Consider the following 14,132-nt stretch of genomic DNA (forward strand, 5'->3'; position numbering starts at 1 on the left):
GAAAAAAATATACAGTGTTGTAACAAAATATTGCGTAAGTATAAGACCCTTTATACATCATATAGTTCTTGATATAAAACATGGTATAAAACACGGCGAAAAAACATTATTTCTTTTCGCAATAATGTTTTATACGTGTATAGACTATATATTGATAATATATAATTATCACCACTAATATAACTATAAATATACAAATTAATTTTGCTTATTCAGTTCTTTGATATTTAAAAATAGTATTTTGTTTAAACGTTTTTTACTCTAAATTATATTTCTCTGGCGAAGTAGACCTATTAACAGATTATTAACTGTACATTTACATTAATAGTTACATTTACTAAAATTAGAATAAAAGAATTATTATTTGGTTACTTACGCTTCTTCTAAAAGTTGTAGTACATGTTTATGTTCTATACCTTCTAACCATAGATTAAGTAATTCTTCTTGCTTACAACTTAATAACTGTTTACAAGCATGTAAATTTTCTTTTACAGCATGAATTTTTTCTCTTGCAGCAGTAACTCTTTCAGATAGAGTACTAAATATCTAAATAAATAAGCGATAAATAATCTTTAAATATATAGGATGTTCTGTAACTGGTGGTATAAGTAGATTAAAATATTAATGATCTTAATACATATATATGTATCAAGTACATGAAAAACCTTAAATAAAAAATTGTTATTGTACATTTTTAATAAACTTACTTGCATAACTTTTGTGAGATCTTGCTCGTGTAATGAAACTAATTCATCTAATCTCTGATCACTTCGCTTATATTCTTTTTCCAATTTAGCTTTTTCGATTTCTCTTTGTTCATTAGTTTCAGAAGCAGATAGTGCTCGAATTACTGAGATTAATAAACCACTCTATAAAATGTAATACGTATATAAACAATTCAAGATTATTCTTCATATTATTATTTTACTATAACTATGTATGACATTTACCGTTTCTTTGGTGGGTTTAATTCCACGGGGAGGTTTAATGGGTGCAACTGCATTCATTATGTTAAAGTTTTTAATAAAATTTTATTTTAACAAAAAATAAATAAATAATGTTAACTAGTATTTATTATGAAATTAAAAAGTTATATCCATGTTAGTTGTTTATTAATAGAAATATAGTATAACACTTTTGATGCAATAATAAAATTATTTGTATTCATATACTAAATTTTATACGTAGTTAACACTTAAATAGATATTATTATTTTTAACAACACGTCCACTAAATATGTCAATCACAATTTATTTACTTTTTTGTAAACTTTAAAAAAATCAAATTATAACCTAAATCCAAGAAGGAGAAATGACATTAATGCTACACTAGTGATGCCTCCCACGTGGAGGCGTTCTTGCGCATGCGCATGCTGATGCGCAGCTCAACGGCAGCTGTTTGCATGGACGTATCTATACGTAACAGTAGGTGCGCGTAAGGAGCCCTTCCTAGATGTTTCTCGCATTTTTCGTTAAAGTGAATGTGAGTCACGTAATGTTATATAATATATTGAATTGTAATGTAAATATGTTATTTGTTTTAAAAATGTCTTCTTGTAATTTTTACCGTATTTTAATTGTTACGGGGATCTAGTGATACCCTATATTAGAGCGAAGTATATATGTCACTGAGGATTACAAGAATACGTAGAGATTATTGTGCATGCGTAGGAAAAATCCACGTCCTGGCATCACTATGCTGCACCACTGGCTGCATCTAGTGGCAAAATAGTGAAACTTATTGCAATCTCACTTCGCGACTATGATTAAGATTTTCGCTTAGGCTGTAATTATTAAATCGTTTGTAAAATGGTAAATAATTCTAATTTCTAACTAAACGTTAACTTCATAATATAAGAATGTGATTATATTTGTGTGTTTAATGTGTTTTTTAACGAATCAATTATATTCACGTGTTTGTAGAAGAAAACTATCGGCTTTTTATTGTGCAAGTGAGGTTAAATTTGTCGAATGCCTCTCGTGGTACTCACTTATTTTATTGCGTCATTTTATGTTACCTTCAAAAAAAGAAAAAAATATAATGTTTTATAACTTTTAAATGTTATTAATTATTTGTAAAACTACTTACATATGTATATATCTTTATGTTATGCTTGTTAGTTAAAATTAAAAAGTACATACATATATATAAGCACATGTATATGATGATTCATATATGAAAATTATCTATTAATAATTATATTTAATATGGACATTTTTAAACAAATTTTCTATTATTAATAGTTTCAGAATTTCGTGACATACAGGATTAGTTTAGTGGGTATTGCTCGCTCCACACAGTCCCAAAGAAGATTTAGAAATGGCTCAAGAGAAAATTCTTTATCACGTAATCCATTACTACATACAACCTGTTATCATTTACCAGATATACAAAATTCATCGGTGAGTTTATTTCTTTTTGATCAACAAAGTTATTGGTTTTTATATATAAGTAAATAATATATGTTTATTTAGATTCGTTGGTATTCAAATCCTGCACGAAGACCAAGTTTCTTTACTCAATTTGTTGAAAATATTAAACAAGAAATGCAGAAAAATAAAGAAATGAAGGAATCATTAAAGAAGTTTCGTGAAGAGGCACAGAAATTAGAACAGTCCGAAGCATTACGTTCAGCGAGACAGAAATTTCAAGCAGTGGAATCTGAAGCTTCCAGAAGTTCCGAAGTTATAAAAGACAAATTGGACACTTTAAAAGAAAAAGTATATTTATATTTAATTATAGATTATCTAATTACAATATTTATATGTTTAATTTTTTATTATCTAATTTTATTCTAATAATGTTGATCTTTCTTTTCGATAGGTACAAGAAGTCATCGAGGAAGCAAGTAAATCTGAATTAGGTAAAAAGGCAGGACAAATAGGTGAGGAAATAACTAAATCGGCGAAAGGAGCAGCAGAAACGATTTCTGAAAAGAGTCAAGCACTTGGAAAAACAGGAGCTTTTCAAACAATCTCACAGACAGCAGAAGTTGTACGCGATGAATTAGATCACCATGGAATGCAAGGTTTTATATTGATCATTTATTAACACATATGTTTAATAAAGATTATACTTATTTTATCATTGTATTATTCAATGCAGGAAGAGTTTACGTACCACTTACTAAATTAAGGAAAAGAAAAGAAGTAGCAGAAGTATCTTTAGATGAAAAGCAAGTTAAACCTAATATGGAAGCACTAGGAGTTGAATTACATAAAGATTCGAAATTTTTTCAATCTTGGCAAAAGTTTAAGGTATTTATCTCATTTAATAATTGTTTATTTATGTGTTTTAATTAATTATATTAATTATTATTCTTTATTACTAGGATAACAATCCATATATGAATAAAGTATTGGATTGGAAAATCAAGTATGACGAATCAGAAAATCCTGTAATTCGTGCTTCTAGATTTTTTACGGAGAAAGTTAGTGACATGGTTGGTGGTATGTTTAGAAATACAGATTTGTCTGAAACATTAACAGAAATTTGTAAGCTAGATCCAAGCTTTGACAAAAATCAATTTTTGAGAGATTGTGAAGTAGATATTATACCAAATATACTTGAAGCGATGGTTAGAGGAGATTTAGAAATTTTAAAGGATTGGTGTCATCAGGCACCATATAATTTATTATCACAACCTATTGTATTAGCACAAAAATTGGGATATCGTTTAGATAATAAAATTTTAGGTATGATTATAATCTTTTAATCAAATATAATTTTTAATACAATTTGTGATTAGTTTATAATACAAATATTCATTATTTTCAGACATTGAAAATGTAGATCTACGAATGGGTAAAATGATGGAACAAGGTCCAGTTTTATTGATAACATTTCTAAGTCAACAAATTTTCTGTATAAGAGATAAAGATAATAACGTGGTAGAAGGAGATCCTGAAAAAGTGATGCGCTTTAATTATGTTTGGGTATTATGTCGTGATCCAATGGAACTCAATCCAAAAGCTGCTTGGCGTTTACTTGACATTAGTATTGCAAGCACCAGTCAATTTGTATAGTCCACTGATTCTAGATAAAATTAATATTTTATTTATAAAAAATTGATGTTAAATGCGATTAAGTTTTCTTGAATGTCTTTTAATTTTTTTTATACAATGAAACAGCACATAATGGTTGATTGATTTTCTCCTATAAAAGTTGATTATTATGAAATATTTTCTCGTACAATGTCTGTATTAAATTTCATAGTATTTAATGATATTATTTCAAACAAAAATGCTTCTTTTACTTCTTAAAAAAGTAAAGAAAAAAAATCAATTGAATAGTATCTTCTGTACACATGATGTATTAAAAATTACACAGTTTTAAACGAAGAATATTTACGACAAAGATATAGGAATGGATCGAACAAATAGGAATATATATATAAATATATATTTTAAACTTATATTTATATATGTATATATATACCTAATGTCGTGAACGATAAATATGAGAAATGAATATTCGAGCACTGATGTATGCATGTTATTTAACATTGTTCAAATGTGTATACATTTATGTAAGATAATTTTTGTATACATATCTTAAAAAATTTTAGTTTTATTGTCTCTGTATATATGCGATTATTTCATTAAGAATATCTATAATAAAACAATAGATTACTTTTTTAGATTCATGATGTTTTTTCACCTTTGTTATAACTAATAGTTATAACATAATACTTTGAACAAGTTGAAGAACGTATAATTCTGTATATTGCGATAACGTTAAATAAGAAAAAATAACAAATGTATGAAATTAATTTAAATATGTAATTAGAAATATGAAGCGTTTTCTATTTAAAATGTGTATATATCCACAAGATATTATTTATATTTCCATGTACACACACACACACACACACACACACACACACACACACACACACACACACACACACACACACACACACACACACACACACACACACACACACACACACACACACACACACACACACACACACACACACACAGCAGAGAGAGAGAGAGAGAGAGAGAGAGAGAGAGAGAGAGAGAGAGAGAGAGAGAGAGAGAGAGAGAGAGAGAGAAAGAGAAAGAGGGGGAGAGAGAGAAAGAGGGGGGGGGAGAGAGTCTCCAAACTTTTTACAAGAGCTTTAAATTAATTACAAAAAAAAAACAAAAAAAAACAAAGCTATTATAGGAAATAACAAAATTATTAATTATCACAAAGTTATAATAAAATGTCATTATTTGATATATATAGAATAATTTTACAAAAACATACCCTGACATTTACATTATAATATTTAAATATAAATTCGATATAATTAAAAATATTCAATTTACGTTAATTACAGAATACAGAATGCACAGAGTTTTAAAAAATTCTTTAATTAATTTCACTATGAAATTCATTAGGCTTTTGCATATGTGTAAATAATTATGACAATGTACACTAATCGTGAATTAAATAATTAAAAATATTAAATTTAAGATATAATTTAAAAATTTTAATAAAAAAAAATCGTTTGTTTTAATTATAATTAGTTCATTGTCATAATTATCGGTTAATATAATTAGCTGGGTCATAAAAAAAACACGAAAAAGAAATATCTTTTTTTCTGTCAAGTTCTTATGTGTGTTATTTTATGCAAAATAAGAAATAAAAGAAATAAATACGGGTAGAATAGAATACGGAAAAATTTTAACGGTGTAATAGAGCGTTCTCCGTTATTGATATCTCCGTTGATCTGATCTAAGAGAGGACATATGTATACTCGGAGAAACTTTCACGTACAAATCGCAATCCGGCATCAAAGTTCATTGTAACTTTCCAGAGTTATTTCTGAATGAAAGGTCGTTCGTAATAGCTATAACATATTATTCCAAGTAAATTCAAATTATACTCCTTATTTCTATAATTATTTTAATTTTTATTATTTTACATATGAAAAAAAGAACTTTGCATATAAAAATGCGACGACCGAGTAATGCATATATTTTAAATTTATATTTATATATGTATTTTTTTATTGCATATAGTAATAATAATATAATATAAAAAATTTATATATAGTAAAAATAGAATGATTGAGTATTCAACACGTCATTAAAAAAATAGATAATCGTGCCGATAATTAATAAAGTCGTGTTTAATAAATAGAAAGAAAAATATTTATACTTTATGAATATTATTTTAAATTATAAACAATCCTGATTATAATATAAAATATATTTTCGGTCCCCTTATATTAGTTTATCAACACATAAAAGTTATAATTCCCAGGGGCACGTTTATAATAACGAAATAAAATTCGAAATGAATATTTTTGTTTGAAAGAATGTGGAAAAAATAATTTGAGGAGAACATGTGGTTAAAAATCTTGTATAATATTTCTTTTTTTTTTTTTTTTTGAGAGAGTAGTATTTGGGTATACCGTTGCGTACCATCATCCTCCTTTTATTTGCATACAATTTCAGCACACCCCGTTGAAAGGAAGAGAAAGAGGAGGAGGAGGAGGAGGAGGAGAAAAAGGAAGAAGAAGAAGAAGGAGGAGAAAAGGAAAAGAAGGTGGGGAAGGTGTAGAGAGACGGTCAATCGGTGCCAGAGTACCGTTGGATCTGAATGGAACTTGAAAGAGAGAGAGATAAGCTTTTGGTTTCCTTAACACAGCATCCGTCGTCGTTCACGGTTGTTGCTGCAACAACCTTCTTTTAAAATTGTGTGTTCCAGCTGTGGCTTTCCTTTAATTCCCCTTCCTTCAAGTTTTCTCTGTTATCATCACTTTATATGTAACATTTAGATTAAACATTCTAGCACATAATATAATTCCTTGACAACCATAATTACTTTTTTCCCTCCAATTCATTTTCTCGTACCCTTCTTTTCTGTTTAACTTCGTTACCCTATTTCAAAAGTGTAAAACACTCTGGTAAGAGTGTTTAAAAGGTTTATGTATGTGTATATGTGTATGTTTCGAGCGCGGGAGCATTCGAGTCATTCAAGAACCACGTGCACTTGCAGGTGCACTTCTTACATATGTAGAGGCGGTTAATACAGCTGCCGGTTTTATCCGATTGCTATCATTTTAACGAAATTTTATTCTAATATCTGTTAAGTAATAGTGAAATGTGTTATTCTGGTGTTGTTACTTCGGATCGGATCGAACGTTATTTACGCCGACGAGTTATCAGGTATATTAAATTTTATACACTTTCTTTTTTTTCAATGAAATTTATAATGCAAGGAAACATATCGGTTTTTTCTTTTGATCTTCGTTTAAAAGAAATGTATATATATCATAATTTTTAAGTTATTACGATAGTTACGTGTAAGTGTATGATTTCGGTTTCGTTGAACTAATTGATTTAGTATCAAGTTTATCGAGCATGACATGGTATCATAATTGTAATTCATGTTACAAGTTTTCTACAACAAGTTTTAAAGACGATCAATTTGCAAACGGTTAACCGATGTGATAGCTATAATATAATACCTCCTAACATACTTTACGATACTTTCTTCTTGCATTGCGAGTGAGCGTATTTGAAGTATGTCACCGTGCTGTTGTACAAAGAGAAACTATCACTGCAGTAACAGTGAAATATCATCGTACCGTGTGAAATAGATTAATTTATTTTGTTGTTGTTGTTGTGAAGTAACATTTTATTTTTTTTTTTATCTAAATGAACAAATATTGAAATGATTTTATTATAGTAAAAAAAAAGTATTTGTTTTTTTTTTAATCGGTAATTTGTTAAACGTTAGAAGAAATGCCAACGAAGGGTTTGGAAACAGATGTCCTTGGTGCTCTTGAATCAAAGCTCGCTTATCTTCCTGGTGGACGTGATCGTGAGGGACGTCCTTTGATAATAATTAACGTCCCAAATGAACTACAACCGACAACGAAACCACGCTTGGAATCGGTCATCTTATACTTCTTATCAATATTCAGGTAATCGATTGATAACATCGATTATTTGTTTGATTAAAATATAATTGGATCTCGTTGTAAAAGAGGGTAGTTTTAGATTAGTATCATCATTTTATTTCGTATAATATTTTTATTTTAGTATATAAATTGAATAAGTTTATAATTTTAATAGTTTATAATATTATAAGCTTAATAATTAATTAATATAATTTGTAATTGAGATAAATTTAAAGTAAATTAATAAGTTATTAAATATTATATTATATTTTAATATAATATTAATTTAATTAAATAAATATAATTTAACACATTGAGCGCCACGCGAATTCGGCCTAAGGGAAGTTCAATGTCAGTCACTTATGACTGACATGGCACTCAACGTGTTAATAAATTTATAATTTTAATAGTTTATAATATTATAAGTTTAATAATTTTATCTTTTAAATCATTTATAGTGAAGGTACAAAGAAAGGTGGTCTAGTATTGATAATAGATGCACGTTATCGAGCATGGCGAGTTGCAAGATCCTGCATCAGGTTATCGGTGATGCTTCTAGGAAGTCGTGCAACTTCCGTGTTCGTTATACGGCCAGATGGCTTCTGGGACAAACGTGTTGATAGTTGTACCAAGTCTTATAAGGATAGCGAGGTTTGTATTTTCTATGAATTAACAACAACTACTACTTTTTCTTTAATCAACTTACCTCAAAAAGAGAGTCCTGTAATAAATTTATTCAAGTATTTACTTCCTTGTTTCTAGTGATAGTTTATTTTAATTAGTTGAATCAAGAATGGATTTATAATATGTTCATAATTTTTTTTAGCCGATGTATGTAACAGTTGAAAGACTACACACGTTTATTGAATTTTCACAATTACCGTATGACTTGTGTGGTAATAAATTTTACGATCACACGGAATGGATTCAAAAACGTTTGGTACGATGATTATACTTGGTTTTTTTTTTAAATTATTACTTCATTCATTTATCGAGATTTTTTTATAGAAAGTTGAAGAATGTATGAAAGATGGTTTAGAATTATTATCAAAAATGTCAAATTTACATGAACGATTGAGTAACCTTGATGGGATTCGCATGAGACAATCTGACGATGATTTAGAATCTTATTGGGAAATTGGAATGGAACTTACATCTGTTGCTTCTCGTATTCTTAACTCAGGTTCATTTTTATTAATCTTTTTGTTTAATAAAACGTGTGTTATTTGTTATAAAAAATAAAAAAACAATTATTTTACATAGGTAGGAGTTTAGTGAACACTATGAGCAGGGATTCATCCAGAGATTCTTTGGACACTGTTAAAAAAATACACGGACTTCTCGATTCCATTGAATTAAAGCAGGTAATTAAACAATTCTATAAATAATTAAAATAAATTAAAATTATACGTCGACATTAATTCGATGGTTTTTTTAAAAACAAACACAAATTTAATTATTGACAATTAATGTATTATAATCTTTAATTATAAAGGTGGACATTGAAAATTGTTGGACTCAAATGGAAAGAAGTTTGGATACTGTAAAAGTAATAGACGACCTTGAAAAAGGTGTTTCACAAGTAACGGAGTGGATTTTGGGACCAGCCGACGCCATGTTGAATTCTTCTTATCAAATTGGTTTTGATGTTGTTTCTTCGGATGATCTTAGAAGACAACACGAACAATTGGAATTAAAATGCAGGGTAAAATATAACTTATAAATAAACAAATGATTTCTATTCGCAATTTTGAATAATTATTTTCTTTCAGGAAACCTATGGTCGTTACGCTGAGTTGCTTCATAAGATTGATCGTTTACCGACAGGTCATTTACCGGAAGATTTAAAATCACAAAAGGATTTTATGGATTTTGTTTGTCGTAGTTTTGCATCAAGATTGGAAAGACGTAGAAATGTTCTCATAACTTGTCAGAGATTTTTCAGGCTTGTATCCGAAGTAAGCTTTTAGAAATAAACATTTGGTGATAAAGAAAAGGAGAAAATATTTTATTTTGTTGTTGTTGTTTTTTTTTGGTAAATTAGTACTTTGACAAGACGAGTGAAGTTTTTGACAAGCTGGTGATGACAAATACGACTCATGATTTCTCTCAAGCAAGTTTGAAATTACTCATGCTGGAAAAGAATCAATTGGCACTGGGTAAATATATATATATATATATATATATATATATATATATATATATATATATATATATATATATATATAATTTTATGAAATTATGATGAAATGTATAAAAGTAATTAGTATAAAAGTAATTAGTATTAGGTAATAGGTATATTAATAGTCATTTTTTATTATAATAAATTAATTAATTTTATTAATTAGTTAGTTAATACAAAATTTAATTAGTTATAAAATCATAGAAAGGGGGTGGGTGTTATTTTAAATTTGTAAGAATGTTTTAATAACAATTATATATTTATAATAATGTGCAATATAACTTTATAATATAAATATAAATTTATAATAAAATATAATATAATATTATATTTTTGTATATAATAAATTATATAATTATATTAATTTATATAATAAAAGTTATAATAATTATATAAAGTTAATATAATTATATAAAATACATATATAAATTATATATGCAAGTTATTATTATTTATTATAAAAATTTGAATAACATTATAAACAAACATCTATAATTCTGTGTTATAAACAAACATAAATAATTTTAATTGTTGTTTTTTTTTTGTAGAAGAGTTAGAACAGGAACTTGTGAAAGAGGGTGAAAAACTTTCTGACATTTTATCGATGCCTGTCAAAGATGCTTTAGGAAGAGACGTTCATGTTGATTATGGAGAAGATATTGTCAATGTACGTGATATTTTGGATGCAACCATTGCTAGGAAAAATATTTTTAATGACAGTGTAGAATTACAGAAATTAACTTTGAAACAAATTTCTTTAATACATACATACGAAAATGACGCTGAACAGGTAAACCATAATTTACAAAATTCATTTACATAAAGTTCTATTGTATTTTAATTCTATATTTATGGTGGGGATAATATTTTGTAGGCTGTTAAATGGTTAAACGATTTATTCAACGTTCTATTTCAAAATTTGATGGAAGTTGGATGTAACACCAGTGAAATACAATCACAAAAAGAACAACATCAATCATTTCAAGCAACTGCTCAGGTAAGTTACAAATATGTGTACTTGTTAAATGTTTGTTTAAACAAATTTTTGTCATCGTAATTTTTTTTACAGGGTACTTTTGAATATGGTTGTCAATTGATAAACGGTGCTAGAGTTTTGAGATTGTCTTGCAGATTACCATTGGACAACAACGTTAATTTGTTAATGAGATTACGTCAAATTTGGAAACAATTACGTTTGGCTGGTCAAGAACAATTAATCAGACTACGTGTGTGTGCAGTTTTTCATAGAAGTGTTGAAGATGTATGTAATTTTTTATCAAAATCAAATGATGAAATATTAAACTTGAGTTATAATAAATAATAATATTTTATATAAAATTCAATGAAATTTTTAGCACTGTTCAAAATTACGAGATTTGATCGACATAGTTGGATCTTTAAGACGTGCAAGAAAAAATGAAGATTTTGTTAGTGAGTGTCGTGCAAGAGCTGAGATAAGAGATATATTGGGTGATCGAGAAAAACTTTTATTGGATGTTGGTCGCATGGTTAGATTGGGACGTCTTTTGAGGACCAGATTGAAGGAACCTGTGTGCCATCAACGGCAAGTACGACAACGAATCAACGATTCGTAAAATTACAATTATTATTAACACTTTGACTGTCACACTAAAATCACATGTTTAACAATTGTATTCTTATTATTCAGATGATTTCATAGAAATTAATCTTTCATTTTCAACGTGTTCCAATTAAAATTTGTAAGTGTTTAATGACACATTTTGTTTATTTCAAAAATGTATATTAATGTTAATTTTCATTCAACTATTACAATTGTAAAATGTTCAAACATTCTGATAACCAATGACCAACGTAATAGTCAAAGTGTTAACTTATTCTTTAAACAAAAAAGAAAAATATTTCGGTGTCATTAGCCCCCCCTCCCAAATAAAACAGAAAACATAAACCCTCAAAGATCGTGCAATTAGGTTAATTAAATAAACCTGTTTGGGGGTAGTTCTACGTGGTACTATTCTTATACGACTTTTCTTAAACTTAAGTGGCCGAGAAAGATAAAATTGAATATAAATTGAAAGAGGCACAAGATGATGTGGGGATCAGGGGGTGGGATGGGAGTCGGGGTGGTTGGTCCAAGTTGGCGGTTAGCTCCGTTTTTTAGAGAGACGGGTGTGTCAGTTTATGGCTGATCGTCGAACGGATAGCAACATCTTATGAACGTTTCATGTGAGTTACATCAAACCTAACGAAATGTCTTTTGACTTTTTTTTAAACCTCAATTTCACACTGTTCCATTCTCCCTTCTTTCATTTGTTATCGAATATTTTATGTGTGAAATTATTCAACATTTGTTACAATACATTTAAGCAACATTAGTTTGAATATGTTAGAATTGTTTTAGACACTTGAAAGAGATTCTCGTGTGAATTAGATCAAACACGTGTACCATTAACTCTAACTAGCTTTTGATGTTTCTCATATATATGTTCTTGGCTCGACGAATATGGGACAGTCGCGCGTCGTTAACACATTTCAAGAACAGTATTCATAGAAATATATACACGTTCTATTTCATAGGACGGTCATGGTCAAAAAATAACTCAACCGAGTGTCAGAATTTAATTTGTCTTATTTTGTTCTAATACTACTTCATTTCTCTATGATTTATACAATATTTATATATATATATATATATCATATTGTTTTACGAATTATATTGTAGCCAAATAATTTAGAATTATGTTCGTAAAATATTGGTTGCCAATTTTTATAAATATATTATATATTTAAATAATATATTTAATATTATTTTTTATTTTTATTTATTTTATATAATATAATATAACATTATATAATATATTTAATATTATATTTATATAAATATAAATAATATAAAAATTAATAATATATAATTTTATAAATATATTAAAATATTTAAATGTTATATAAAAAATTTATAAAAAAAATATTATAAAATAATTTCAAATTTTGTAAATAATATGTTTATCTTACAAATAGATTATTATATTATGATCACACACACACACACACACACACATTTTCAACTTTTATTGGCATTTTTCCATAAAATCGAACGATGGGAAATGATCGAAACTATAAACGTTGACATTTAAATCTTTAATATCATTTTAAAATATTTGTTTTTTGGTTTGTAACCTAATGGAAAAGAGGATAAATTTATGGCGTGTAGATATAAAAATGGCACACGATTGAGATATAAGTATAGTTGGGTGGTATTGCAGACGTCGTATCTGTTCCCCCGAAATTAGAACTTCGTTCCACATTGGAATAACCATCTGGCCGCGAGGATGCGCCATCATGGCGGGCTGTCACTGTTGTCCTCGTCGTATTTCTTACGTAATCACTAAAATTTGACGTTTTATCCTAGTCAGTATTGGCCTATCTAAATATATCAATGAAAACAGATTCGATAAATTGGGGGTGGGAGATTAGAGAGGGGGTAATCGGAATTGTTTCCGTATTTTCTTCAGAGTTCAATTTTTTTAATTTATTTTAAAATCATTTATATATAGATAATTATATATCAATAGTTTTTTTTATTAATATATATATTTATCTAATAGTTAGTTGTTAAAAAGAACAAAAACATATATATATATATATATATATATAATAATATTAAAATAATATTATTAATAAATATTAAAATTAATAATATATAATTTTATAAATATATTAAATATTATAATTAAAATTTAAATATTATATATATATTAAAAAAAAAAACCAAAAACATATATTATTAATATGTTTATCTTGCAAATAGATTATTATATGATTATATATATGAACAATTTTATATTAGATAACTTAAGTTAGTATATATATATTTTTTTTTTTAGGGTATCCTATTTATATATCTATTTATCAACTCGTTGAAAAATGACACGAAACTATTTTTCTTTTCTATTCCATTCTATCTTTCTTTTTTTCTCTAGGCGCAACTTAAAAAGAACATACGACGCAGTAAAATCTTTTTATACCAAGCCAAAGTATAACATAAACATGATATTTATCACTTTGTAG

General features: G+C 27.3%; 3 protein-coding genes across 4 annotated transcripts; 2 read left to right on the top strand and 1 right to left on the bottom strand.

The window, feature by feature from the left end:
* Window positions 1-7: 7 nt before the first annotated feature.
* Window positions 8-1,360, bottom strand: Sec8 (exocyst complex component secretory 8). Its single transcript, XM_015316027.2, has 4 exons — window positions 951-1,360; window positions 708-869; window positions 377-546; window positions 8-290 (listed from the first exon to the last, which is right to left on the bottom strand). The coding sequence occupies exons 1-4, from the start codon at window positions 1,005-1,007 to the stop codon at window positions 257-259; spliced, it is 423 nt and encodes a 140-aa protein (XP_015171513.1). The 5' UTR covers window positions 1,008-1,360; the 3' UTR covers window positions 8-256.
* Window positions 1,361-1,671: 311 nt separating this feature from the next.
* Window positions 1,672-4,641, top strand: LOC107063876 (mitochondrial import inner membrane translocase subunit TIM44). Of its 2 annotated transcripts, none has more exons than XM_015316015.2 (7): window positions 1,672-1,811; window positions 2,244-2,402; window positions 2,475-2,720; window positions 2,824-3,028; window positions 3,106-3,257; window positions 3,332-3,695; window positions 3,778-4,641. In XM_015316015.2, exons 1-7 carry the CDS (start codon window positions 1,809-1,811, stop codon window positions 4,023-4,025), a joined length of 1,377 nt encoding a protein of 458 aa, XP_015171501.1. In that variant the 5' UTR covers window positions 1,672-1,808; the 3' UTR covers window positions 4,026-4,641. The 2 variants fall into 2 exon arrangements, with proteins under 2 accessions (XP_015171501.1, XP_089035271.1); XM_089179145.1 differs by lacking the exon at window positions 1,672-1,811 and adding an exon at window positions 1,867-1,982.
* A 1,872-nt stretch (window positions 4,642-6,513) lies between these two features.
* Window positions 6,514-11,580, top strand: LOC107073839 (SEC14 domain and spectrin repeat-containing protein 1). The gene is made up of 12 exons (XM_089179479.1): window positions 6,514-7,166; window positions 7,741-7,927; window positions 8,362-8,554; window positions 8,730-8,843; window positions 8,912-9,086; window positions 9,167-9,267; window positions 9,399-9,608; window positions 9,676-9,861; window positions 9,948-10,062; window positions 10,634-10,875; window positions 10,960-11,082; window positions 11,155-11,580. The coding sequence occupies exons 2-12, from the start codon at window positions 7,746-7,748 to the stop codon at window positions 11,404-11,406; spliced, it is 1,893 nt and encodes a 630-aa protein (XP_089035605.1). The 5' UTR covers window positions 6,514-7,166; window positions 7,741-7,745; the 3' UTR covers window positions 11,407-11,580.
* The last annotated feature ends 2,552 nt before the right edge of the window (window positions 11,581-14,132 follow it).

Source organism: Polistes dominula, unplaced genomic scaffold (genome assembly GCF_049000335.1).
Source record: "Polistes dominula isolate Pdom_NZ unplaced genomic scaffold, Pdom_raw_medaka contig_373, whole genome shotgun sequence".
NCBI classification, from domain to species: domain Eukaryota; kingdom Metazoa; phylum Arthropoda; class Insecta; order Hymenoptera; family Vespidae; genus Polistes; species Polistes dominula.